At 45.8% G+C, this 25292-nt stretch overlaps 1 protein-coding gene across 3 annotated transcripts in view; it reads left to right on the plus strand.

The window, feature by feature from the left end:
• The window catches only part of TUNAR (transmembrane neural differentiation associated intracellular calcium regulator), a 45170-nt gene extending 39923 nt beyond the window's left edge, over positions 1-5247 (plus strand). For all 3 annotated transcript variants that reach the window (XM_070514268.1, XM_070514270.1, XM_070514269.1), the window contains one exon: positions 4395-5247. In XM_070514268.1, the coding sequence (XP_070370369.1) occupies positions 4395-4580 (186 nt within the window). In that variant the 3' untranslated portion in view covers positions 4581-5247. The remainder of the gene's footprint in view (positions 1-4394) is intronic.
• Positions 5248-25292: the final 20045 nt, after the last annotated feature.

The following is a 25292-nucleotide window of genomic DNA, read 5'->3' on the forward strand; positions in this document are numbered from 1 at the left end:
CCACCCAACTCCTGGCAGGAAGGAACGAGCGAATGATGAGTGAATGAATGAATTCATGCCCGTGCAGCAGGCTTGGAAGGCCTGGCCCAGCCTTTGCTTTCTGTTTTATTTTCCCCTCTCATCTCCTTTACTGCTCTGGTCTCCAGGCTGATCGCCCAACCTCTTTCCTTCTCCTCTACCGCCCTTCATCCTTCACACCTTCCACCAAGAAGACAGTGTTCCACCCACTTCTTTCCTAGGGAGCCCTCGGTAGCTCCCTTGGGAATTCGGCTGCACTCCCAGCATGGTTTCCAGGCGGAAGTGCAGGCTGATGACTCCAGCACCTGAGAAACAGACTTTTGGGGTTCAACTCTTCTGTGAGTCGGAACCGGGATCCTCTGGGCCCTTTGTTCGTGCAGCGTCCTCAGAAAGTAAACATGGCCGACCTGATTCTTCCCCTCCACTTCCTCCTGAGTCAGAGTCCTCTTGGGTTAACTCAGGGAAGAGGCTAAGCTAAATTAAGCCCTGAAACCCGGCACCTCTGTGACAGGCCCTTGGTTTTGCCTGAGTGACTGCGATGATGGGTCTTTGGTTTTAAGGGCAGCACTAATTGTGTCTCTTTAGACGGACCTTGGCAATCTATTCCCTGCCCTGCAAAGATGGGCGGATGCCAGATCCCTCGGCAGCACCCACCCCTTCGTCCAGCACACTTTTCCTAGGGACCTGGTCCCTGCCAGGCGCTGTGCCTGGAGGCGGAGATTCAACAGCTTGCCCCCAAGGCTGGAAGTCTAGCTATGGAGACTACCAGACACAAAAGACCTGTTAAAGAGATACCTGGTGTCTGTCCAGAGCAGAGAAGAGAGTGGGTGTCTATAGTACCTTCTCGTGCAAAGGCCGGGCCATGGGGTCACCAAAATAAAAGAAGGGATTGGTCTAGCACTCACAAACAAGCAAGCGGACACAACCGCTCTGAAAAACTGTTCAGCAATATCTGCTGAAGCCGAACACAGGCATACCCTATACCCCAGAAATTCCTCTCCTGGGTGTGTGCAGCCATTAGGAAATTGCACTCGTATAAATTTTTCATCAAAAGAAACAATTGCAAGCAAATATAGAACTCTAGTTAATACATGCATGCTGCAGTATTTAAGGGGAAGTGTAATAATATTTGTGGTTTACTTTGAAATGTGCCCAAAAAAGAAGATGGACGGATAGACCCATGGATAGATATCCAATAAAGAAAGTATAGTAACGTGTTGGTGAAATTTCGATGGTGAGGGTGTGGGTGCTCACCATAAAGTTTTTTTCAACTTTGCTGTATGTTGAAAAATTTCATGTAAATCATTGGGGAAAATGCATATGTATGTTTGCCAACAGACATGTACGAGAATGTTCAGAGCAGCATAATGGCCTCAAACTGGAAGCAACCCAAATGCCCATCAGCAGTAAAATAGAGGCATAAATCGTGGGTCTGTTTCTATAAAGGGATACTGTTCACAGTGAGCGTGAATGAACCACAGCTACACGCAGCAATGTGGGTGAATGTCTCCAACATAATTTTGGGGGAAACAGCTAGACTCGGAAGAGGACTTGCTGTATGATTCTAGTTAAATAAAATTCACAAACCAGCAAAACTAACCCAGGGTGTTAGAAGTCAGGATAATGGTCTTCGGGGAGAGGAGAGAAAGGGGTAGTGAGAGGCATGGGGCACCATGGGGGCCTTTTGAGGGGCTGGAAGATTCTGTTTCTTGATCTTTGTGCTAGCTAAACAGAGGTGAGCATGTATCAAGCTGTACACTTCAAGTGTGCACTTTTCTGTGTGTGTATATACATTGTCAAAGGTTGAACTAGGGAAAAAAGAAAACCAACCAGATCTACCTAGAAGCTCTATCTGGTGAGCTGTGGGGGTAGAGACCTGCTCTAAGCCTGTCTAGTGAACCAAATTTGTGAAGGAAATGAAGCTTCGCTCCAAGATACTCATTCGTTCCTTTGTGCGCCCGTTCATGTTGCATCAATTCCCCCAGTCTTCAGCGATTGTCCGTCTCTCCTTCACACAGACAGCTATTTGCATGTACTGTTTTCGAAGTCTGGACTCGATCCACAGTGTCTGAGCCAGCCCTTTCGGGGTTCCTGTGCCCACAGAGGGAGGCGTGCAGATACTTCACTCTGCAGCCACACTCCCCACCTTCCTGGATTCCTGTTTATGATCCTTCCTGGAGAGCTTCCCTGAGAAATCCTTTGACCCTGTGTAGTCAGAGTTCTCCAGAAAAACAGAACCAATAAGAGATAGATCGGTAGACAGGTAGATGGATAGATAGATGAGTAGATGGACAGATGGATAGATGGATGGATGGATGGATAGATGGATAGATAGGTAGATAGATAGATAGATAGATAGATAGATAGATAGGTAGATGGATGGATGGATAGATAGATAGAAGGGTGGGTGGGTGGATAGATGAATAGATGGATAGATAGGTAGGTAGGTACATAGATAGATAGATAGATGGATGGATGGACAGATGGCTGGATGGATAGATAGATAGGTAGGTAGGTACATAGATAGGTAGGTAGGTAGGTAGGCAGATAGATAATAGATGAACAGACAAAGAGATTTATTATGAGAAATTGGTTCATGTCATCGTGGAGGCTGGCAAGTCTCAAGATCTGCAGGGTGAGTCAGCAACTAGCAGGCTCCAGAGAGCCGATGGTTTAGTTTCAGTATGGAGGCCAGCAGGCTCAAGACCCAGGAAGAGCTGATGTTTCAGTTTAAATCCAAGGGACAGGAGAAAGCTGATGTCCCAGCTCAAAGGACGTCAGGCCAGAGAAACTTCCCCTTACTCAGCCCTTTTTCACTATTCAGGCCTTCCACTGATTAGACAAGGCCCACCCACATTAGGGAAGGGCCATCTGCTTTACTCAGTCTACCAATTCAGATGTCCATCTCATCCAGCAGCACCCTCATAGACACACCCAGGATCATGTTTGACCAAACGTCTGGGCACCTCATAACTCAATTAACCATCACAGCCCTGGTGCATGAAAAGCCTTCTGGCTCTAAAGTGCAGCTCTCTACTGGAAGAAATGTGGCTGGGGGCCCTGGTCTGGCCCACGGCACATCCCATCAAGTTGACAGGCTGCCACCATCACCGCACATCGGTCATTTTTCGCATGTGGTTTGGACTTCAGCTGCCCGCTGGGCCCCTGGATGGCCATGTGCATTGTCGTAGAGAATAAGAAATGATCTTGGTTATTGCAGAATGTATCATACATGCAAAAGAACTGCTGAAACAACCGCGTACTGCTTAAAGGATGAGGAGAAAAATGGGCACCCAGGTACCCCCCACCCTGCTTGACAGATGCAAAATGAGCCGACGTTGAAGGCCTCTAGTGCCCCTCCCAGATGGCCTCCCTCTCTGCCCTCGCCTGGAGGGAGCCACTCTGCTGAATTCTGTGCTGATCACTCTCTTGCTTTTTATGAAAACCAAAGTATGTGTCTCCAGTTGACTCACCCTGGACCCACTGTGCACATGCTTTGTCACTCCACGGTAAGTACTGGGGCTTCAACCACGGTGTCAGGTGGAACCTCATTTCGTTCATTCCACTGTCATATGAAATTCCATCGTAAGGACGTGTCCTTGCGTGGACCACCACGTGTCCATCTGCCCCCCCTCGGGCACGTGTTCTGGTGGCTCCCAGTCCTCTGCTGTCACACGCGAAGCTCGTGGGATCGTTCCTGCCCGCATCTCCAGGTGCCCGGGTGTGGGGATTTTTCTAGGATGTACAGCTCGGAGAGCAGGTGTCCAGCCCAGCTCTGGAACATGTGTCTCTTCACTTTTCTAGGTGATGCCAGGGAACTTTCCAGAATGATTACCAATTTATATCCTGCTAGAGGTTATGCGAGTTTCTCATGCTGTTCCCTTCATCCTCTTACCATCCTCTCTGGTCTCAGTAAATCGCCTTTCCCACATCCCGTCTGTCCACCCCTGCGCACATCACAGCCGGCGCTCAGAACGGGGCGACGGCCACTCCCTCCCTCATGCTCCGGGCAAGCGCAGGGCAGCACGTTTCTTGGGTTTGACTCAGGACTTGAATGTGTGTAACATTCCCGCTGCGGGGGGAAAGCACACATGTTTTAGTTGGACTGCTCTAAAGCAGCCTGCATTTCTGCTTCTAGGAAAAGGGATAAAACATGCTTAATAGAGTGAGTGGTGCCCAGGCCCGTGTCAGGACAGTCATGCTCTGCCATTTCCCCACGGCCAAGAGCCGTGTGTCCCATTGGATCCGTGGGTGGATTTTTTCTCCCACCTGATCTAGTCCCCAGGCTGGAAGTCACCTGGCCCTCCAGATCTCCCTGGCTGGGGAGACAGCACTTCCAAACAGTCATCTTCTGTGCTGTCTCTTTCTAATTACAGGTTAGCCTGGGGAGGAAGATAAAGACATTTGCAACCAAGATGGTAATCACGAGTGGAAATGACGAAGACAGAGGAGGCCAAGAAAAAGAGAGCAAAGAGGAGAGTGTCTTGGCGATGCTGGGCATCATCGGGACCATCCTGAACCTAATCGTGATCATATTTGTGTACATATACACCACTCTGTGAACGGCCCAGCGGGTCCGCAGAGGCCTCGGGATGGCCAAGACGGGAGTCCTGTGTGTCGACAGATCGGTAAGCAGACACTGTGTGAACAAGCGAGCTTGACCTACCCACGCTGCTCGATCAAAGGCACCTTTGAACTTTATCAAAGGTCACAAAAATCAACCGATCCTGCTACAAGGAGCCGACACTAAAGCACAATGAACCCAACAGAACTCATCCACGCAACGAGGAGCTCAGCGTCTTCGGCAGAGGGCCCGAGAGAACGCTCGGAAGACCAGCCTTGGCTGCCGTCGGAGAGCGCATGGGTGCAGACGTTCAAGATGCCTGGTCGCTGACGACATCACGTATTCAAAGAGAGGAACAGGGCAGACTCCGCTCGTCGGTGTGTCTCCCAGGACACACATTTCATCTTGACTCGATGGGCTGTCCAGGACGAGAAACCGCAGGGGCAGTCCTTTGACAGACATCCCATTCATCAAAAGTGTCTAACTATTTGATACTGGGGAGATAACTTATTTTTCTTTTTTCATTGGCTTGACATGTGTATCTGTTCATATCAAGGTTTATAAATATATATTTTTAATAAATGTGCTCTATTTTTTAGCATGAACCAAATATTTGGAGAGGCGCTCCCAGATACATAGAGCTTCCTTGCTTTCACTGCTCTGCCCTCTAGACTGCCGATGTTCTGTTGTGTCGTCATTCTAATCCTGTTTCTCTCATCTTTAGCCTTTGGCCTTCTCTCCCCCTCTCTTTGGTCTGGAGGACATTTTTCCATAATACCAGCCATGCTCTTGGTTGGTGCATGTTTTAAGATTGTCCGTCGAGCGGCTTTTTGTTGTAATATCGGAGATATAAAACGATCGTGGGCATGTGGACCTTAGATGCACCGTACCCTTACTGAGATTTATGCATGAACAAGGTCTGAGTGACAGATCAGCTTTAAAATAATCTAAAAAGGACTGTCATTGAGGAAGAGCGCAGCTAAGTTTGCAGATCCGCTACGGGATGGAATATTCCGCTTCTTCTCTGCAGCATATTATTTCATTCTTGTGACCATTTGGCGATCAGATTTTGATTTTAATGGCTTTGTATGGGGGGGAAGCTCAGCGTTAGATGCATAATTCCTTCCTGAGCGAGCCGCCTGGGCTCCCTAGGGGGGGTGTAAATAACACGGACTCCCCACTGTTTGAGCTCACCTGGGCGTTTCAGGCTGCAAGGACACCCCCGTGACGGGTGACTTTTCAGGGGCACTGGAAGGGGACGGGGTGATGGCCCTAAGGGATCGCTGCACTTCCTAAAGTTCCTGGTTTACACCCACATGCAGCTGCTTCCTCCCGGGCGGGGATGGTGGAATAAATCTGAGTTTGCCCTGTTCTCCTGGCTTCCGGAGACAGGCCTTTGCTGGCTGCAGCGGCGAGGCCTTAAAAAGAGGGTCAGAATTCCTTCTGCCAGCACCAGCCTTGCCTGTGGGCAACAGAAGCAGCGACCTGCCTGGTTGGATTCGAATGATGTCCAGGAGGTCTCTGCCCCTTGATCTCTCCCTCCTCGTGTTGTGGTGTCTGAAATTTCACCATTAGAGAGTCATTTCATGGGCTCTTCTATGGTTTCCAGCCTCTTTTATAAAGCAAATGCCCCTGAGCACCTGGCTCTGACATTGATTCATCAGATGTGTTCTCTTCCCCACCCGAAGGAAGGAGGTTGGTGTCCATTTAGGGCATCCTGTGTGCCAGGCGCTGTGCCACACACTGTATTCCTAAAGTCATTAAATTCTTGCAGTAACCTTGTGGGATAGGGATTCTGTTCCCCACGTTGTAGAAGAAGAAAGTAGGACTCAGCGAGATCAGGAATCTTCCCTGGGATCACGTGGTGAGTCGGGACTCTAACCCCTCATCTGCCTCATTTCCTCGCCCATTGAGGGCCTGGAGGCTGCTGGGAAGAGAAGGGGTGACTTCACAGGAAACGGTCCTGGGGGTCAGGACAGAAACCCAATGGCTTTGCTGAGGGCCAGCTCAGTATTCCTCCCTCCCCAGCCCCATAATAATAAGCACCCCCTGGGAACTCCTTGACCGCTGGCAGAATAGCATACAGATAAGGACCAGGGACGAGAGGAGGCGGTTAGAGAGAAAATGGAATGTCGGGGGAGGCAGCTGTCTCACAGGCTCTGTGTGGTTCTAGAAAGACTGTATGAAAATTCTGAACAGTAAACAGAGTAAACAATAAAGGTGCAATGAAAAAAACTATTGTTGTCCTTTTTTTTTTTACCCCAACATTGCAGTATTTAAAATTTTCAGTGTCATTCCTTTGCCTATCCGTATGGCCGAGGGGTTAATCGGCGAGCTCCGCTTTGGCAGCCCTGGTTCACGGGTTGGGATCCCAGGTACAGACCTCTATCACGCATCAGCCATGCTGTCGCAGGCATCCCACGCATAACGTGGAGAAAGATGGGCGCAGGTGTTAGCTCAGGGCCAATCTTCCTCAACAACAAAAATCATCAAACTGAGTGTGATTCTGTTAAACCCAAACCATTTTGTTTAGACTGTAGAAGCCCCAGTGATTTTTCAAGTATACTAATTTGAAATTTATCGAGGGGAAAAACAGCCTTTCCAACCCTTGAACGGCTCCCCGATGGTTCTTCTAGATTGTCCTAATCCACAGCCTGGAAATCAAGCTGCCCATTCAGTGACTGCCACCCAGAGCGGCAGCCCTCTGTCCCGCGGCTCTGAGACGCCTTGTCTTATTTCCCTCCTAATTTAGCAGAACCCAAGCACGCACACTGGGCAACTCACGGCTTCCCCCAGGATCTGAAGGCGTCTTGTGGGGATGTGGAGGGGAGAGGCTGCCGGTGGCCCTGGGTCTTCAGAGTCTCAGTGTACTGAGCCGAGCCCGGCCAATAGCAGCAATAACAGAAACAACGCCAGGCCTCTATACTTTACCCAGCACGTCCCACCCTTCCTACAGACCCTCACAACGACCCCAGGAGATGTGTGTGCTTATCCCCATTTTGCAAGAGGAAGGAAAAGGCTCATTGACTTTCCCAAGGTCGCACAGCCAGAAACCAGCAGAATCAGACCTTCTGGCTCCACATGCACGTGCCGTCAGCATCTTGCGGGGCCCAGGCTATGGGTTTGAGCTCCGCTGGAGCCATCTGGCTAGTTCTGTCTCGCAGCACACAGCTTCCTACCAACCCTGCCTCTCCCTGATCACAGTACAGGTGGCCCGAGAGCATGGCTGAATGGATGCCTTCACCTCTACCCTGGGAAAAAACTCAGAGAGCCTGGGTCCTGGCAGGGGAGGGCCAGGCATGCATGGCAGTGTGGCTTGGAGGTCGGGAGCTGCAAGGTGCTTGCTGATGGTGAGAAATTGGCTGGGCCTGGATCCCATTTCTGCCTCTTATGATTTGGGTGACCATGGGCGGTTCACACCAGCTCTGTCAGCCTCTCTTTTCCCCCCTGTAAATGGGGGGTAATAATAGCCCCCAAACCCCATCAGGTAGGTGTTTCTACCTCATTGAACTGACGCTGAAAGTGCAACCTGGCAAGCTGAGTGGTGTTAGCAGAGGCCCCAGGACCGTGAAGTCATTGGTGAGGAGTCAGACCTGGGTTCCAGGCAGGCTGCCTGCCCCTTTGCAGCCAAAGAGTGACATTTAAGCTCCCGTATAGAGCCCCGGGGGCCTGAGGTTCCATGGCGGGGGAGAATGCCTCAAAGACTTTCAAGTGCAGTGTGAGGGACCCGGACCCTGTGATGGGAGAGGAGGGGCTTCCGGTCTCACGGATTCTGCAAGATTGGGGAGGGGCAGGGCAGAGTGACCCTCTCCCTAAGATTTTTTTCTTTTTTTAACCCATAAGCAAACTGAGGCCCAGACGGGATCAAGTGCCAGAGTCACACAGCTCGGGTGTGCTGACGTCTCAAGGGAAGCCTGGGAAAAGAAGGTTTATGGAGATTTTTTTATTTTAAAGGTTTTTGGTTATTGGGAGCTGGCCCACAGGCCTTTCTCATTGCCTATTTCTGTGATTTCTAAGCAAAGCAAATGGCTTCTCAGAGAATCCTGAGCTCTGCCCCTGTGTTATCCTCAGGAAGGTGGCAGCCTACCCCCAGAGCGCAGCTTTGCACAGAAGCAGAGAGAGGCCTTTTTACGCCAACAGCAAAAGGGGACCGATTGGCACAGCCACTCAGGCCTATTCTTTTATTCTGACTTATCTTTTCATAAATCACACATGCCTTGTCACAGTTGAAAAGAATTACAATTTTTTAAAATTCAGTACAACTAAAGAAAAATCTCCAAATATCACCAAAAGCTGCAACCACTGTTAACATTTAGTGTATAAGTTATGGACCAGGTGCCCTGCCTATCTGTTTGCTCAGACCATTCTCCTTCAAATTGTAAAATTCTGTTGCCTTCAGACAGAGCATATTCTTTATAGATCATGGTCCCCACGTCCCCCGTTACAGTGGACAGCTTCCCTCGTTTCTGTTACTTGCTGGGCCCAAAGACATTCTAGGCGGCCATCCGTGACTGGCCATCCAGACATTTCCCCATGAACAGTAGATTGAATATTATAATTTGCACAAATGATGCCATGCGGTGAACATTGCTTCCAGACATTTTTTTCATTAACAATCGTGAATGTGCTTCCATATCAATGACTCTATTTTGCAAACCGCTTGTAGTGTCTGTTGTGTAGACATCACGTGTTTCCCCATTCTCTTACTGAGGGACCTTCAGGTTACTGTCAGCGTCTGCCGTGAACCACTCAGCTTTGCTCTTTAAAGCATCGCAAGCCTTGCCCTTACCTTCCCCATGACCCCTTAGAATGGTCTGAGTCGGTAGCCCTTACAACAAGCTTCAAGGACGGCATGCTGGTGAGTCACTGTTTCCCTGACTACACTGATGGTAGGAATCGCCTGGCTGCTTATTAAAAACACACGTTCTCAGGCCTCTCCCCACCAGGCTTCTGCTGAATAGCTCTGCAGCAGAGCCTGGCCTGGGGTCTTTTTAGTGCCTCCCAGATGATCAGGCATATATGGAGGTGTTGATACGGTTAGAGCCCAGGATGACCCCCTGAGCTGGGAGCCTGATTCTGAGGCCCCCCGGGACTCTGGCAGTTGTGCTGGTCTTGGACAGATCACTTCATTTCTTTTTACCCAGGTTCCCTCACCTATAAAAAACTGCTAGTAGCATCTGGATCGCAGGTCATTGTGAAAGTCAGACGAGAAAGCAGATACAGCTCCCAGCAGAATGCCTGGGAGGACAGGTGGGCTCTCTCAGGTGCCGCTGTGTACATCGCTGGATGGCAAAATCACAGGCATCCTTTAGTTAGAGTAAGTCTCCCCTCCCCCATCTCTCCCTACTCTCCCTCCTTCGCTGTCTCCCTTCCTCCCTCTCTCCCTCCTTCCCTCCCTCCACCTTCTCCCCTGCTCTCTCCCCTAAGCACCAGGGCTTCAGCTCACTTTCCTGTCCTTTGAATGTTCCCCTCACCAGCACTTAGGCTCAGGGCTCCCTTTGCCCACCAGCTGCCTGCGGACCATCCCACTCAAGACCAAGCCCGCCCGCCTCCTTGTTTCATTGTTCTCCACAGAAACAATCCCATCAGCCATTTAAGCACTTTGCTAATAGCTACTGCGGGAGCCCAGACTGGTTATAATAATGCCATGCATTGGGAAGAGAAAGTTCCAGAGGCCACATTCCTGACTCCTCTCCTGCGAGAGCTCTCCTAGAAGACCCTGTGGCCTCCACCTCCCTGTATGGCGGGACTTCTATTACGAGCCACCCCCAGAAAGATCCCCCTGCGGGCTGGGAGGCCCTGTGACATCACTATGTGGTGATTCTTCCCTCTCAAGGGAAGCAGATGGGACAAACAGATTGTTAATACTCCCTGTTGTTCGTAAACAAGTTACACAAAACTCTCTACTTTTCACAGAAGAAGGGCTACATATTGCCCTGAGAAATAAGATCACATAATATCTGTAAATTTTCCCCTATGAGCCTCTTCCTTAAGCGGGATGAGTTATTTACCATCTCCATTTCTGCTGAAGCATAATGGGGACGCTTTGGCAGAATAAGATAAGAGTCATGGTTGGATGTCTCCACGGCAAGGCGATGAAGGGTCGGCACACCTCCCTACCCAGGCAGCAGCTTGCCAGGTATGTAGAGACTTCAAAGCCTGAACATTCAGCTCTGTCACCTGTCCCTAATCACTGAGAGGACAGCACAACTCAACGTCCCGTCCAGACAGTGGCAGCTGTGGGCAGAAAGCCGTGGAGTAACAGCTGAAACGCCCTAAGCATTGTGGTTAGTAAAAAATAAAAGGAACATCTTTGTTTAACTAGTGTCTGCCTCATTGGAACTAAAGGAATAAAAGTTAGAACAAGCAGAGGTGAGTCAGCCTTAATTCCGGCAAGATCCAAAGATTGCTCCTCAAACCCCCTACCTGTAAGCTGACATCTTTCTCTTAATCAGGAAGAAGCCACTTCTATCATAAAAGGCCAAACGCACAGACTGATGGTCCATCGGTGTGGACCAGATGCGAATCAAAGCTGCTGAGATGCCTACAGGCCCCTGAATCTCTGGGACCCCCAGCCCAGGAAAGGTCAACTTCAGGCACTTCCACACAAACCTGCATATTCCAGAATAAACGTGTAGGTTCCACTGGAGTGCACACATCGTTAGCTCTCCTAATCCTTTGGTCAGTTCCCAAAGAGACTGAGAATTTGTAGTTGCTAGAACAGGAATCAGGCAACACTCCACAATGTGGTTGTCCTTCCTGTCGTCATCATCCACCCACCCCACCTCTCACCGACTGAGTCCCTATTGTCCCAACCTCTGAGGTCATTACCTGACCAAGGTTGGCTACATTTTTTGTTTGGTAACTTTGTCTTCAGTTCTAAAGAATCCATTTTAGTGTCTTTAGTTCCAAAGACTCTGCTGTAGAACTTTGGCTTCTGAAGCTGTGAGACTCTGCCTCAGTACTAAAGAGACGTGTGAACTCAACTTCAATGGGGTCTTCTGGTTTGATGTTGGCTCAGCCGCCCAAGCTGGGCAATCATTCTTTGCTATCACGTTTTCCTTCAGAAAACTCAGTAGATAATTCCATTGTCTGTGGGTATTTGAGCAATAAACATATGAAGAAAGCCTGTCACTCACTCCTCACCAATGACCACCCCCTCGTTTTTTCTGACAACCAGGAAGTCATCCAGAAATGAGGATGGGGTCGGAACCAGAAAATCAGCATTCAAGTACCAACTCTGCCACTGACTGACCATCGATCTTGGACCAGACTCTCAATATCTCTGAGCCTTCATTTTCTTGTCATGAATTTAATAAATCTGGTCTCAGTGTAGCTGTGTAGATTATATCTTTATGTAATATTTTGGGAACTAAGGAATCTCTGCTTCTATTAGCTGTTAATAACAGCAATTAAAAATATGTGTTTTTAAAATTTTTTTTCCACTAAGGCATAATGATAAAGATAAAAGGATCAGATTCAATAATGTTTCCAAGTCCTTTTACCAACAAAATTCAATGTGTAGCTTTGCTTGGAATGGTGGCAGAGGTCTATTTAACTGAAAAACTAAATATCGGGCACTTGGAAGTAGCTACATATTAAAATGTGAGCACATTGAGCTCTTCATCTGTCATTTGAGATTTTGGCCCTGTCTTCTACCCACAAAGGAAATGAACAGAGAAATACTTATTAGGAAGACAAAGGTGTTTGTGTGTCGTGAAAAATCGGCAGATGGGAAATTTTAAAAGTCCTCTGTGTAGATAGAACTTACTATGGACTTTAACCCCCCGTGTTCCAGACGGTCTTCAGAAGGGTATTTGTGAAGTGGATGGAGCAGAAGGAGCCAACCATCCGTCTCGATCAGGAATTAGCACATCCTTCCTGAACTCTCAGGCCAGTGTTCATGTGCCCTCCGCTGCCTCTTTCCTTTCCCAGGAGAAGACAGAACCATAGCCGTGGCTGCTGGAAGAGGTCGCCATAGCTCCCTTGGTTCTCCGCTCCTCTCCTACAGTAGATAGCGTTTATCTTTCCGAGGTATATCATTTCTGTGAGCCGCAGCTTTCCTATCTGTAAAATAGGATGCTCCTTTGCAAAGATTTGATGAGGATTTACAGATCATGCATATCCAGTGCCTAGCATGGTACCTGGTGCATAGAAAATGCTTACTGAGTGGGAGTTATTATTATTATTTCCCTAAGATGCAGGAGTAAAGGGCTGCATTCTGCTCCTTTGAAGTCAGTCTTAGTAACCACCTCTTCCAGCATGACATTCTAGACCCCTCTTGCTAAATGATCTCACATCGGAAAGTGTAAGGAGTTGAAGCTACTTACTAGCTGTGTGGTCTTGAGACAAACGACTTGTCTGAGCACTCTTTCCTTAGAGGAGGCTGTGATATCTGAATAGAATCTCCAGGGATGGATAAGAACACACCAATATTTATTGTTCCTCCTTAAAGTACAAATACTTCAGTTATGCTTCCTGTAATTCTAACTATGACTCCAATAATATGGATGCAAAATGATTTGAGACTATCGTCCTAGATCCTCCCTCTTGTTTCCTGCCCTCCTTCCAGAGCTGGTCTTCAGTGGGTCGGCACCTGTGTGGATGTGTGTCTGTTAGGGCTGTCACCCGTTCTGACTGGTCGGTAGCACCTTCTCATTACCTAGTTCCCATGCCATACAGATGAGTAGATATTTTAAATATCCCTTTGCCTCCATCTGTTACCTTATCCCCAGGCTTCCTAGAAAGGGTCAATATGCTCCATCCTTAGCTGTATCCTCCAGCTCTACGCCCCAACCTCCATCACCCCCCACCACCTCTCATGCCTCCTCCCATTGACAGGCCAAGGACCCTTGCTGTATGTAGCCTGGCTCAGAAAGATGGACTGGGTCAATTCAATTTGCAAGAGATATAAATAGGAGTTTCCAGGAAGGATCCAGCTCGGAAAGATAAATATATTGAGAGTTTCCATGATATACAGAGGGATGAGAAAATCTCGGGGGCCATGCACAGCCTGAAGTGTTGAGTACAGTGATCAGAGAGGGAAAGAAACATACAGACCGTGTGGTAGGCTGAATTATTGGTTCTAATTCTTCACTCCCATATGGTAGAGTCATATATTTTTCTCCCTGTCCCCACTTCCCGTGATTAATTCCCCAGCTTATTACTTTGGGTTTGGCTACATAGCTTGCTTTGGCTAAAGAAATGCTAGTGGATATGAGGCAAGCAGAGCTTTGGGATGGGATTTTGCATTTAATTTTCCCCTCTTGAGCATCTGACATAATCGTGAGGGAATACGTTCTGGGTATCTGTTGGCACTACAACCCGAATCTGAAAATGAGCCCCCAGGATCAGTTCCCATAGCCAACCCACACCTGCAGCCTGAGCCACGGTCATCAACCTGAAGACGTGTGCATGAGAAATAGTTACTGTTGTCTTCCACTGAGCCTCTATGGCTGTTTTTCAGCAATAGCTGATTGACACAGGCAGAGCGAGGGGGATGTACCATGACAGGGAGGAGCGTCTGTTCCTGACTTTTCCAAGTTTGAGTTTTCCCAAACCCAGCAGTGCGCTCGTCCCTCCCCTTGGGTTTCTGTGGAACTCTTTTTTGTGTTTGTGCAATAAACTCTTATTTTCACTCAAGAAAATAGTCTTATAAGAGACAGATTCAGTTTTGTGGGGTCTACAGTGTCTACAATTTGGGGCCCTCCTTAAGAAAAAGAATACAAAATTACAAATACAAAATTAGGCACTAAAGTAAACCCTTATTTATCATAAGAGAAAATATCACAAAAAATTACTGGATTTTAAAAATCTGAGAAGTCTTCTATTTCTGGCCAAGGAAATACCAGATACCAGACCAGCCTTCTTGCCATAAACAACTAAAAACTAGGAGGCCGGCCCCGTGGCCGAGTGATGAAGTTCATGCACTCTGCTTTGGCAGCCCAGGTTTCACTGGTTCTGATCCTGGGTGATGATCTAGCAGCGCTCATCAGGCCATGCTGAGATGGCATCCCACACGCCACAGCTAGAAGGACCTACAGCTAGAATATACAACTATGTACTGGGGGGCTTTGGGGAGAAGAAGAAAATAAAGAAGAAAATTGGTAACAGATGTTAGCTTAGGTGCCAATTTTAAAAAAGACAAAACTAAAAACTAGACAAAATATATGAAGCTACTGTTTTCCACATCGTTAGGCAATATGCAGGACAGGAATTTGATCCCCGAGAGAAGAGAAACACATGAGATGCGCGCCAAGATCCCCCTGGCTTTCTGACTGTAGGAATTATCTGGATCACCGTGTAGCAGAAAGAGCTGAAGCAGAGTACAGCAGTCTCACTGAGTTGATGAGGCAGAAATCAGAATTTGGGAGTGCTGAGGTACCTGGAATCTGCAGTGCAGAATTTGAGGAAAAGGGAATTGCCCTGTGAAAGAGATCCAGAAATCTACATAGCTATCCCCTTAAGTCTTTGCCAGATAATATGTCAGCGAAAGAAAAGTGAGACTCTCTGATGCCTGACAGAGAGTAGCCATTGGGAATTTATGACCCGAACAGAGACCCTGGATGTCAACAGAGCTGGAACCTATAGGAGTTCCAATTAGAGTTCTAGAGTAGAGAGACTTTTCTAAATTCTCCAGGCATTCAATTGAAGCCCCTTGAAAGTCATATCATTGAATTAGGGCTGCTCTAACCCCCAAACAACTTAAAAATAAGTCTATAAAAACAAATCATGCAGGTCTGTCAGGAAATTAATGGCCAGATAGAATAAAACACCTTGTAAAGGAAGACAATAAAATCCAGACTCACAACAATGTAGCATTCACAATTTCTGACATACAATTGAAGATTGCTGCAAATGCAAAGCAAGAAAATATGACCCCCAAAATAAAGAAAAATGGCCCAGAGATAACAGAGAGTTTGGAATTAGCAGTAAAAGACTTCAAAGCAGATGTTGTAAATATGTTTAAGAATTTAAAGAAAAAGATGGACATCATGAGTGAACAGATAAGGACATCGCAGTAGAGCAGTAGAAGTTATATAAAAGAACCAACTGAAAAATACAATATTGGAAATAAAAAATTTATTAGAGAGAATTAACAGCAGTTTGGACACTATATAAGAAAAGATCACTAAACTTGAAAACAGGGCAATAGAAAGTATCCAAACTGGAATATAAAGAGAAAAGTGGCTAGGAAATAATGGCACAGCCTCGCTGTCAACATCAATGCAAAATCAAGCATTCTAACTACAGGTAATTGGGGTAACAGAAGGAGAGGAAAGAGAGATTGTTACAGAGGAAAATTTCTTAAAAATAATGCCAAAAATATTTCCCATTTATAAAACATGTCCGACTCAGAGATCCAAAAACCTCAACAAATCCCAACCAGATTAAGCACAAAGAAAACCACACAAGAGTCATCATAATCAAATTGCTGAAAACCAGTGATACAAAGAAAAATCTTAAAAGCAACTAGGGTTTGGGTTGGAGAACACATACATTCCTACAAAGAAACAGTAATAAAAAATACCATGAACTTCTCATGATAAAGAATAAAAGATAGGGGCTGGCCCATGGCCCAGTGGTGAAGTTCGGTGCACTCTGCTTCAGCAGCCTGGGTTCGGTTCCTGAGCGTGGACCTACACCACTTGTCAGTGGCCATGCTGTGGGGGCAATCCACACACAAAATAGATGAAGATTGGACAGTTGTTGGCTCAGGACAAATCTTCCTCAAGTAAAAAAAGAGGAAGATTGGCAACAGATATTAGCTCAGGGTGAATCTTCCTCAGGGGAAAAAAAAGAATAAAAGATAGAAGACAATGAATTATATCCTTAAAATGCTGAAAGAGGAAAAAAACCCGACAACCTAGTATTCTATGTAAAGCAAAAACATCCTTCAAAAAGGAAGACAAAATCAAGACTTTTAGAAGATCAAAAGCTGAGAGAATTCACCAGAATTCTATCAGAAGAATTACATGACACAAAAAAATGTTAAACAAACCCTTCAGGCTGAAGGAAAATTATACCAATTTGAAACTGACCCACATGAAGGGACAAAGAATTCTAGAAATAGTAAGTATGGAGTAAGTTCAAAAACATCTTTTCCTTTCCTAATTTGTTCAAAATATAATGGACTATTTAAATCAAATATAATAACAATATAGTAAGATGATTATAACACAGGTAGAAATAAAATGCATGAAAATTATTGCGTAAAGAATGGGAGGGGGGGCCAGCCCTGTGATTGAAGTTCCGTGCACTCTGCTTTGGTGGCCTGGCGTTTGCAGGTTCAGATCCCAGGTGTGGACCTACTCCACTCATCATCATCAGCCACACTGTGGAGGCATCCCACATACAAAGTAGAGGAAGACTGGCACAGATGTTAGCTCAGGGATAATCTTCCTCAAGCAAAAAAAGAGGATGATTGGCAATGGCTGTTAGCTCAGGGCAAATCTTCCTCACAAAAAAAAGAAAGTGGGGGTTAAATGGAAGTATATTATCGTAGGGTTCTTGCATTATATGTAAAGTGATATAATAACAATACATGGTCGCCTGTGATAAGTTAAAGACACAAGATTGTAATTCCTAGAATAACCACAAAAATTTTTCTCTGAAGACAATATAGATTAGAAAGCCAATAAGTGAAATGTAATAAAATACCATAAAAATACTCATTTCAAAAGAAGGCATTAAAAAAGTCCTATTTCTATTTTATTAAAATAGAGACAAAGGGAAATTCATTAACCTAAGAGGACATCTAATAAAAACCATCCTTTAATGGTAAAAGATGGACTGTGTTTCCACTACGATTGGAAGTCGTCCAAGGACATCTGCTCTCACCACTTGTATTCCTCATTGTGCTGGAGGTCCCAGCCAGTGCAGTAAGGGAAGGAAAATAAATATAAATTATAAAGATTGGATTGGAAAAAGTAAAGCCATCTTTATTCACAGATAATACTATTGTGTACATAGAAAATCCTAAGGAATCTTCAAAATGACTACTAAAACTAATGACTGAATTTAACAAGGTTGTGGAATATAAAGTCAATATATAAAAATAAATTTTATCTTATATGCTAGACATAAACACATGGAAATGATATTAAATATAACCTTATCATTTGCATCAGAAAATACAAAATAAGCTTCTATAGAAAATCTAAGCTCTCACATTATCTAAGCTTCCACATTAAGAAGCTAGAAAGAGAAGAGCAAATTAAAAATTCAGGTAAGTAGAAAGAAGGAAATAATAAGATAAGAGCAAAAGTCAATGAAATGGAGAACAGAAAAAATAGGAGACAAAGTCAGCGAAACTAAAAGTTGGTTCTACAAAAATAATTATACATCTCTAGTTAGACTGATCGAGAAGAAAAAGAGAAGACAATTTACCGTATCAGGAATGAAAGATGGGTTATCACTATCCTGGAGACATTAACATGGTAATAACAGTGTGTTATGAAGGTGTCAAGAACATGTCAAGAAATTTAACAACTCAGATGAAATGGATAAATTCCCCAAGAGACCCAGGTTATCATACCTGACTCAAGAAGGAATTTAAAAGCCTAAAAGTCTTATATCTACTAAAGAAATTTAATTTGAAATTAGAAACCTCCCCACTAAGAAAACTCCTGGCCTGGATAGCTTCTCTGATAAATTCTGTCAAAGATATAAAGAAATAAAAACAACAAAACTATGCAAAAACTTTCAGAACGTAAGGTAGGTGGGAACATTTCCCAACTCATTATATGAGGCCAACCTTTCCCTGATACCAAAATCAGATGAAGACATTTAAAAAAACAACAACCCTACACATTATTATTTCTCATGGACATAGACACGAAAATCCTTTTAAAATTAGCAACTCACATTTGGCAATATATAAAAAGAATAATATGCTATGACAAAGTGAGGTTCATCCCAGAAATGCAAGGTTGGTTTAACATTTGAAAGGTAATCAATGTAGGTCACCATATTAACAGAGTAAGGGAAGAAAAACGTAAGATTATCTCATCTCAAGAGATGTAGGAAAAGCATTTGACAAAATTCAACACCCACTGATTAAAAAAAATTATTGGCAAACTAGGAGTATAAGGGAACTTTTCAGTGTGCTAAAAAATATCTAAAAGGTAAAATCATGCCTAATGGTGAAAAATTGAATGCTTTCCCCCTAAAATTGGGAGCAAAATACCAATGCAAAAAATATGAAGTGATTAAGAATAAATTCAAAATTATGTGCAAGATCTGTGCATCAGAACTATGGATATTTGCTAGGAGACATTTTAAAGATCTCAATAAATGGAGAAATATTGCATGCTCATGGATTCAAAAACTAATATTGTTAAGATTTCAGTTTTTCCTAAGTTTGACTTATGCGTTCAATACAATCCCTATCAAATTTCAACAGCCTTTCTGGGTGGTAACTGACAAGCTGATCCTAAAATTTATATGGAAATTCAAAGGACATATAAAAGCCAAAATAATTTTTAAAAGAAGAAGAGATTTTGAGGATTTACACCACTTAATTTCAAGACTCACTCTGAAGCTGTAATTAACAAGATGCTGTGATATGTCAAAGTGATCGATGGAACAGAATAGAAAATCCAGAAATAAACTCACCCCTAAGAAGCCCAGTGATTATTGACAAAAGTACCAGTGCAATTTCATGGGGAAATTAAAATTTTTTCAACAAATAGTGTTTGATCAATTGAACATCCGTATGGGGAAAAAACGGAACTTTTATTCTCTCACTTAGATAAATTATACAAAATTAATTTGACATGAGTCAAAGACCAATGTAAAAGCTAAATCTATAAAGCTTCTGTAAGAAAACACAAGGAAATAGCTACTTAACCTCGGGATAAGCAAAGATTTCCCAGATGGGACACAGAAAGCACTCATTAGAAAATAATAAATTGATAAATTAGACTTCGTAAAACTTAAAATTTTCATTCATCAAAAGACGCCATTAGAAAATGAATAGTCAAGACACAGACTGGAAGAAAATATTCATGATACATTTATCTGACAAAGGATTTAGACTATATAAAGACCTTAGGCAGCTCAATAATAAAAAGAAAGTCAATCCAATTTTTTTAAAATGAGCAAAAGACTTGAACAGACATTTCACAAAGGAAGATGTACAGATGACCAATGACCATATGAAACTTTATTAATCATCAGGGAAATGTGAATGTAAAGTGAAAACTACAAATCCACATTTTTAATAAGGTTTTTGCATCTTGTTTGTGTCTTCTGAGTCTTTGAGAATATTTTCTAGGCTCTTTAAGCTGCCACCCAAAGTGCAAGCCTTCTGCAGTTTATAATGTGCAGATCTTCTCATTTACTCCTAGACTAAAATCTGAGGTGCCGTGTGTGCTTAAAACCATCCAACTAAGAGACTCTGAGAGCTTGAAAGAATCAGAAATTTTCCAGAAAAGCTTTCTTCTTGTATATTTCAAAAAAAAAAAAAAATTTCTCCTCCATTAACCACATACTTCTGATGCCGGGTGCCACAGATCATATTGTTGTTAAGAATCCATCTCTGCCCTTGGACTTTTGGTCATAATGCCAGTTAAGTCAGTTAAATTCTCCTGGCAATTCTCTTGAAAGCTCTTCCTGTGCTGGGGGAACTAGTAATAGCTTAACTATCTATGAAAGTAACTGCAAATGACATAAATTTATTTCTCAAAACCAAAAATAAATGTGTCCCTAACTCAACATCCCTTTAGCCAAATACCAAAAATGCTCACAGCCACGCCAGCATCTCCTGACACAAAGGAAGGTGTGACAGGCGAAATCAGATTGGAAAGAGACAGCAGTATCAGCCAATTATGGTTAAAATATTCTATTTTTACAAAATCTTCTGACCCTGCGAACACATTGCTGGCAGCCTGCCCAGAGCCTTGTAACGGGCCTGTTTCGGGTCTAAGAGGTCCCAAAGTGTTGGCTTTGTTGGTTCACGGGGAATCTGCTACTGGATCTTATAGTGGACATCTACAGTCTTGTTTGCAAAAACACAGCTTGTTTTTCTGCCTGATGCTCTTCTCTTATTTGACGTGATTCTAGCGGGAGCTTCCAGCTTCTTCCAGATCCCACCTCTCTGCACCCCCCCTTACTCTTGATTGGCTCATAAGTAAGTCAATCAGAGTAACCTCCCACATGGCCAGCATTGAATGGTCCAGGGGTAGTCACCTGACCCAAGCTGGGACAATTAGAACTAAAGATTAGGAAGAGTATGAGTCCTTTTAATGGCACAGCTGTGAGATGCCAGCGGACAAAATCATCATCATCATCATCATCATCATCATATCTAGAATTTACTAAACACAGTAATAGCTTTTGCAACACTTTCTGAAGTAGGTTCCAATATCACCCACATTTTACAGACAGGAACACTGAGGCTTGGAGAGGTTAGCAGGCCTGCTAAAGGGACAGTTATAATAAAGAGGAGAGCTGCAATCTGAGCCCAGGCAGAGGACATGAGTGCCCCTATGCTTCACCACTACTCTGCATTGCTCGAGTGAATTCTGCCTGTGGGGGGAAGCTGGTCCCAGAGAGTGAAGCCCACATGCAGTGAGACACAAAGATGAGTAGGAGTCACTCAGGCCCAGGTGCATCACTTCCCTTCCTGGGCTGTCCTGGGAACTTAAAGTTTATGTTCCCTGTCACGAGGAATCAAAAGGACCAACGCAAGACGGCAGCACAGAATCTCTTCTACACTCTGTCAGGGTCTGTGTGTAATAGAATGGGAGGAAGAAAAGATAAGAACCTATTCTGAGACCCTGGGAGCCCAAACATTACCTTCCCTCCCCAACCATCCTTTACTTAACACCTTTAATTACAAAATGCTGAATTCCATTTTGCTTGGTGTCTTACGGACCTTCCTCAGCATGGACCCCTCACCGTCTGGCACACATGGACCCATGAATTAACAATCATATATAGGCAGCCCCCGCTCTTTCCCAGTTAGGGAGACAGGCTCAGGCAGGGGAAGTGACTGGCCCAAAGTCACACTCTGAGTTGGTGGCATGACCAGATGAGAACTACCTACCTCCCTGATGACACCAGGTAGACGGGCCAGGCCTGGCACGGCTCTTAACTTACAGGCTGCTGTGGGCTACAGACTGGCTACTTTTGCAGAGGATGTGGCTGCCAGCTGGTGGGAAGAAGACACATCCCGTTTTCCCGATGTCACTTGGATGTGTGGCGCTCTTTCCTGCCAAGTAATGTTATATATTTGTTTTCCTTGTTAACAGTTTTATGCTCTAAGAATCCTCGTCCAAGTGGAGAATATATATTGGCTTCCTAAGTCTGGCACACAGACTGTCAGGTATATAAAGAACCGAATTTGTTCCAAAACCCAGATTTGTGCAAACTCCTCGAAATGTCCATCCTCAGGCTATAACTCCAAATTTTGGGCACAATCAACCCCACAGGGCTCTGTAACTTGTCAAACTACAATGAAGATGGAACAGGGTGTAGAGGACGCGGCACGGAGGGCTGGGGCAAAGGCAGCCGAATTCAATTCAAGGGGCAGGAAGATCTAACTTAGCAGAGGGTGGTCTGCACGGTGATTAAGACCAAGATCCCAAAGTTCAACTCGCCAGCTTCAAATCAACCTGCACTACTTACCAGCCAGAAGACCTTGGCAAGTCGCTCAGGCTTTGTGCTTTATGATCTTCCTTGTGAGGTGGGTGTGTTAACAATAGAGCCCACTACATGGCCTTGTTGTGAGAATTAAATGTTTCCATATGTGCAAATAACCAGGGATGGTGATTCGCTATTATGATCAAGGACCTGCTGTGGCTTCGTGCAATTCACTGCCTCGTTGAATTGCAATCACACAGCCGGGAAGTGCTTCTGAAGTCCTATTGATGAGAAAACAGGGAGCTGGGGATGAAGTACCCTTGCCCTCAATCCCATGGGTAGATCTTTCAAATCTCCATCATTCGCTCTGATCCTTTCTAAGCTACAAGGCTTCCATTTCCAGCTTTCGCCTATAGCTGCACAGAAATGACATCATGGGATGTCTAATAGCTTTGCCTGAGGCACCAAGATATAGCAGATACTAGATGTCAAAGTGGGTGTTGAGATAGCCCCTTGCTCACACTGAGGGTATAAAAGGGTCAAGCATGGAGCTTGGGGGAGGGTTTGCAGGGAGTGTTTCTTTGGAAAGAACTTTGGTGGGGGGGGCGGTGAGCCCCACTCTCCTGGAGGTCAGAGATTGTCTCCCTCGTCACTTCTAAAGAGGGGCTTCAAGAGACGCCTCAGAGTAATGCAGGCCTCCTGGAGGCTGGAAGCTGGTGTCTCGAGGGCAAGGGTTGAGCAGACCGACAGTTGGCACAAGCCAAAGGAGTGGGCTGTGTTGAGATAGCTGCACTCAGAGTGTCAGGACCAGCAAGCGTGTTTCCCCCGGGACTGCGTGAGTGGCCCTGGAGTGAGAGAGCTGGGGGAGCCCATTTCTGATCCTGCCCAAGAAGACGACCTGGAGGGGCAATGGACCCCTACAAAGGGAGCCCTGTGGAGTTGATGGCCAAAACCAGAGGCTGGGGACAGCCAGAGGAAGATGCATGCGCTCTGGTCCAGGGAACTGGAGTTAAGAGGTTCTTCACATTGGGGTGGGATGGGGTGTCTGAAGAACCCACAAAAACGCCCTCTAGGAGGAAGAATCAGTTTTAGATAACTTCCAGGCTCAGGGAGCATAAGCCAGCTAACCACAGCACCAGTTGGGTGTGGAAGAAACTGGTTCAAAGGCCATGGCCAGTTTAGGGACAAAACAGAACAGTGCAGTAGCCCCGGGTTAGTAACAGGGCAGAGCTGTTACCCTCCAGCCTGAAAGCACGGAGGAGGGAGCAGTTCCTTAGAACCCAGAAGGAGTGGCTGCAGGATTGGGCTGCCCCCAGGAGCTGGGGGGATGCAGCCAACCCAGGCAGTACATCAGGGAGGGGCGGGCTGAAGGCGGAGACGCCCCTCCCCGCTCCCCTCCCTCTCCCTGGTCTGTTGGAGCTTCCCATTGGGTGGGCCAGGTAGAAGCCAGAGGACAAGGACACCTACTGATGGTCTATGCAGGTCAGCGAGGGAGATGGCTGGACAGTGGATCTGGGGCCCACTGGAAGATTCCAGCACACAGGACATGCTGCATGGGCCTGTGGAGCTGCCACCTCTAATGCCAGCAGAGTTTTGAAGTTCCTGTGACTGAAATAGAAGCTCCAGAAGGGGAGAGACTTTGAGCGTCTGGTGCACACTGTAGCTCAGCACCAGAAACGGTGTCTGGCACATAGTAGGCATGCAGTAACCATTGAATGAAGGAATGAATGAACGAATGAGTGAGTGAGTGAATGAGTATGCCCCCTCTCTGCCGGCTCCTAGTCCAGCTGTCTGGCTGGGGAGGAAGCCCCGTGATACTCTCGGCTCTGTGATAGTCTTACTTAAACCTCACAGCAGCCCAGCTAGGTGGGGATCACCATCCCTACTTTTCAGATGAGGAAACAGAAACTCTGAAGGGTTGATAGCTTGTGGAGGTCACGTGCTTTGTAATCAATAGAATTGCACTCCATTAATAGTGGCCTGGACTCTTCTTGCTGCTCAGCCGTGACTTGGTTTAGGGGATGGGGGGGCGGGTGGACCGGTGCCTGAGGACACTTCCTGTCGCTCCCCCTCCTCCCTCCCTTTCAGCACAGATCGGTCTCAGGGGAATACTGGCAGGCTTCTGTGGGAGCCAAGAATGGTACCAAACGCAGCAGACACATTCATCTCTTTATTGAACCTCACAACACCCTACACCAGGCGGTTGTTCTTGCCATTTTATAATGGGAAATCTAGAGGTTTTGAGCATCAGAGGGACTTGTCCAGGGCACACAGCCTGCAGATCCAGGATCCCAAATGCAGACCTACCTGATGTGACAGCCAGCTCTTTCTCCTGCCCCAGGCTCCCCAGCTGCCCATCAGAAATGCCCTGGGAGCTGGAAGCATCAACTGTTCTTTTAGCCTGCCCAGTATCTACTTCCTTTTCTTCTGGAAATGGAACTCAGTTCCCATCCCATGAAGTCTGTGTAGAATGACCTCCTGCCCCGACCCCAGGGTGGGAGGCACAAGAACCAAACCTGTCCCATCAGGGCATTACATTCTCCTCCTACTCCACATGCCTGCCATGGTGTTTGACTCAGGACCTCCTAAGTCTATAGTGGAAGGGTCACCACATGGAGGAAGCCTGCTAGAAAATGACCTCATGCCAGCGCCTTGATCCAGCCACACCTGATGGCAATTTGCTTCTGATTTTCAGTTGCAGGAACTGATAAATTCCTTTCTTTAATTAAGCCCATTTTCAATGGATTTCTGTTCTTTGTGTTCTTTTTTTTTTGCTTGAGGAAGATTCGCCCTGAGCTGACATCTGTGCCAATCTTCCTCTATTTTGTATGTGGGTTGCTGTGACAGAATGGCTGCTGATGAGTGGTGTAGGTCCACGCCCAGGAACCAAACCCAGGCCACTGAAACAGAGCACACGGAACTTAACCACTAGGCCACGGGGCCGGCCCCTGTTTTTTAACCTAGATTCACAACTGTGCTCCTAGAAGTGACAATATCTGCAATTCTGAGACAGGACCTGAGAACTTTTCAAAACTTCTCCAGATCCTGTGCTGTCGTTCCTGGGGACAGGAATGAAGGAATGCTGAGAAAACGAAGCCAGTCCCCCACAATGACTTCGCTGGTC

This window comes from Equus asinus, chromosome 7, assembly GCF_041296235.1.
Source record: "Equus asinus isolate D_3611 breed Donkey chromosome 7, EquAss-T2T_v2, whole genome shotgun sequence".
NCBI lineage: Eukaryota > Metazoa > Chordata > Mammalia > Perissodactyla > Equidae > Equus > Equus asinus.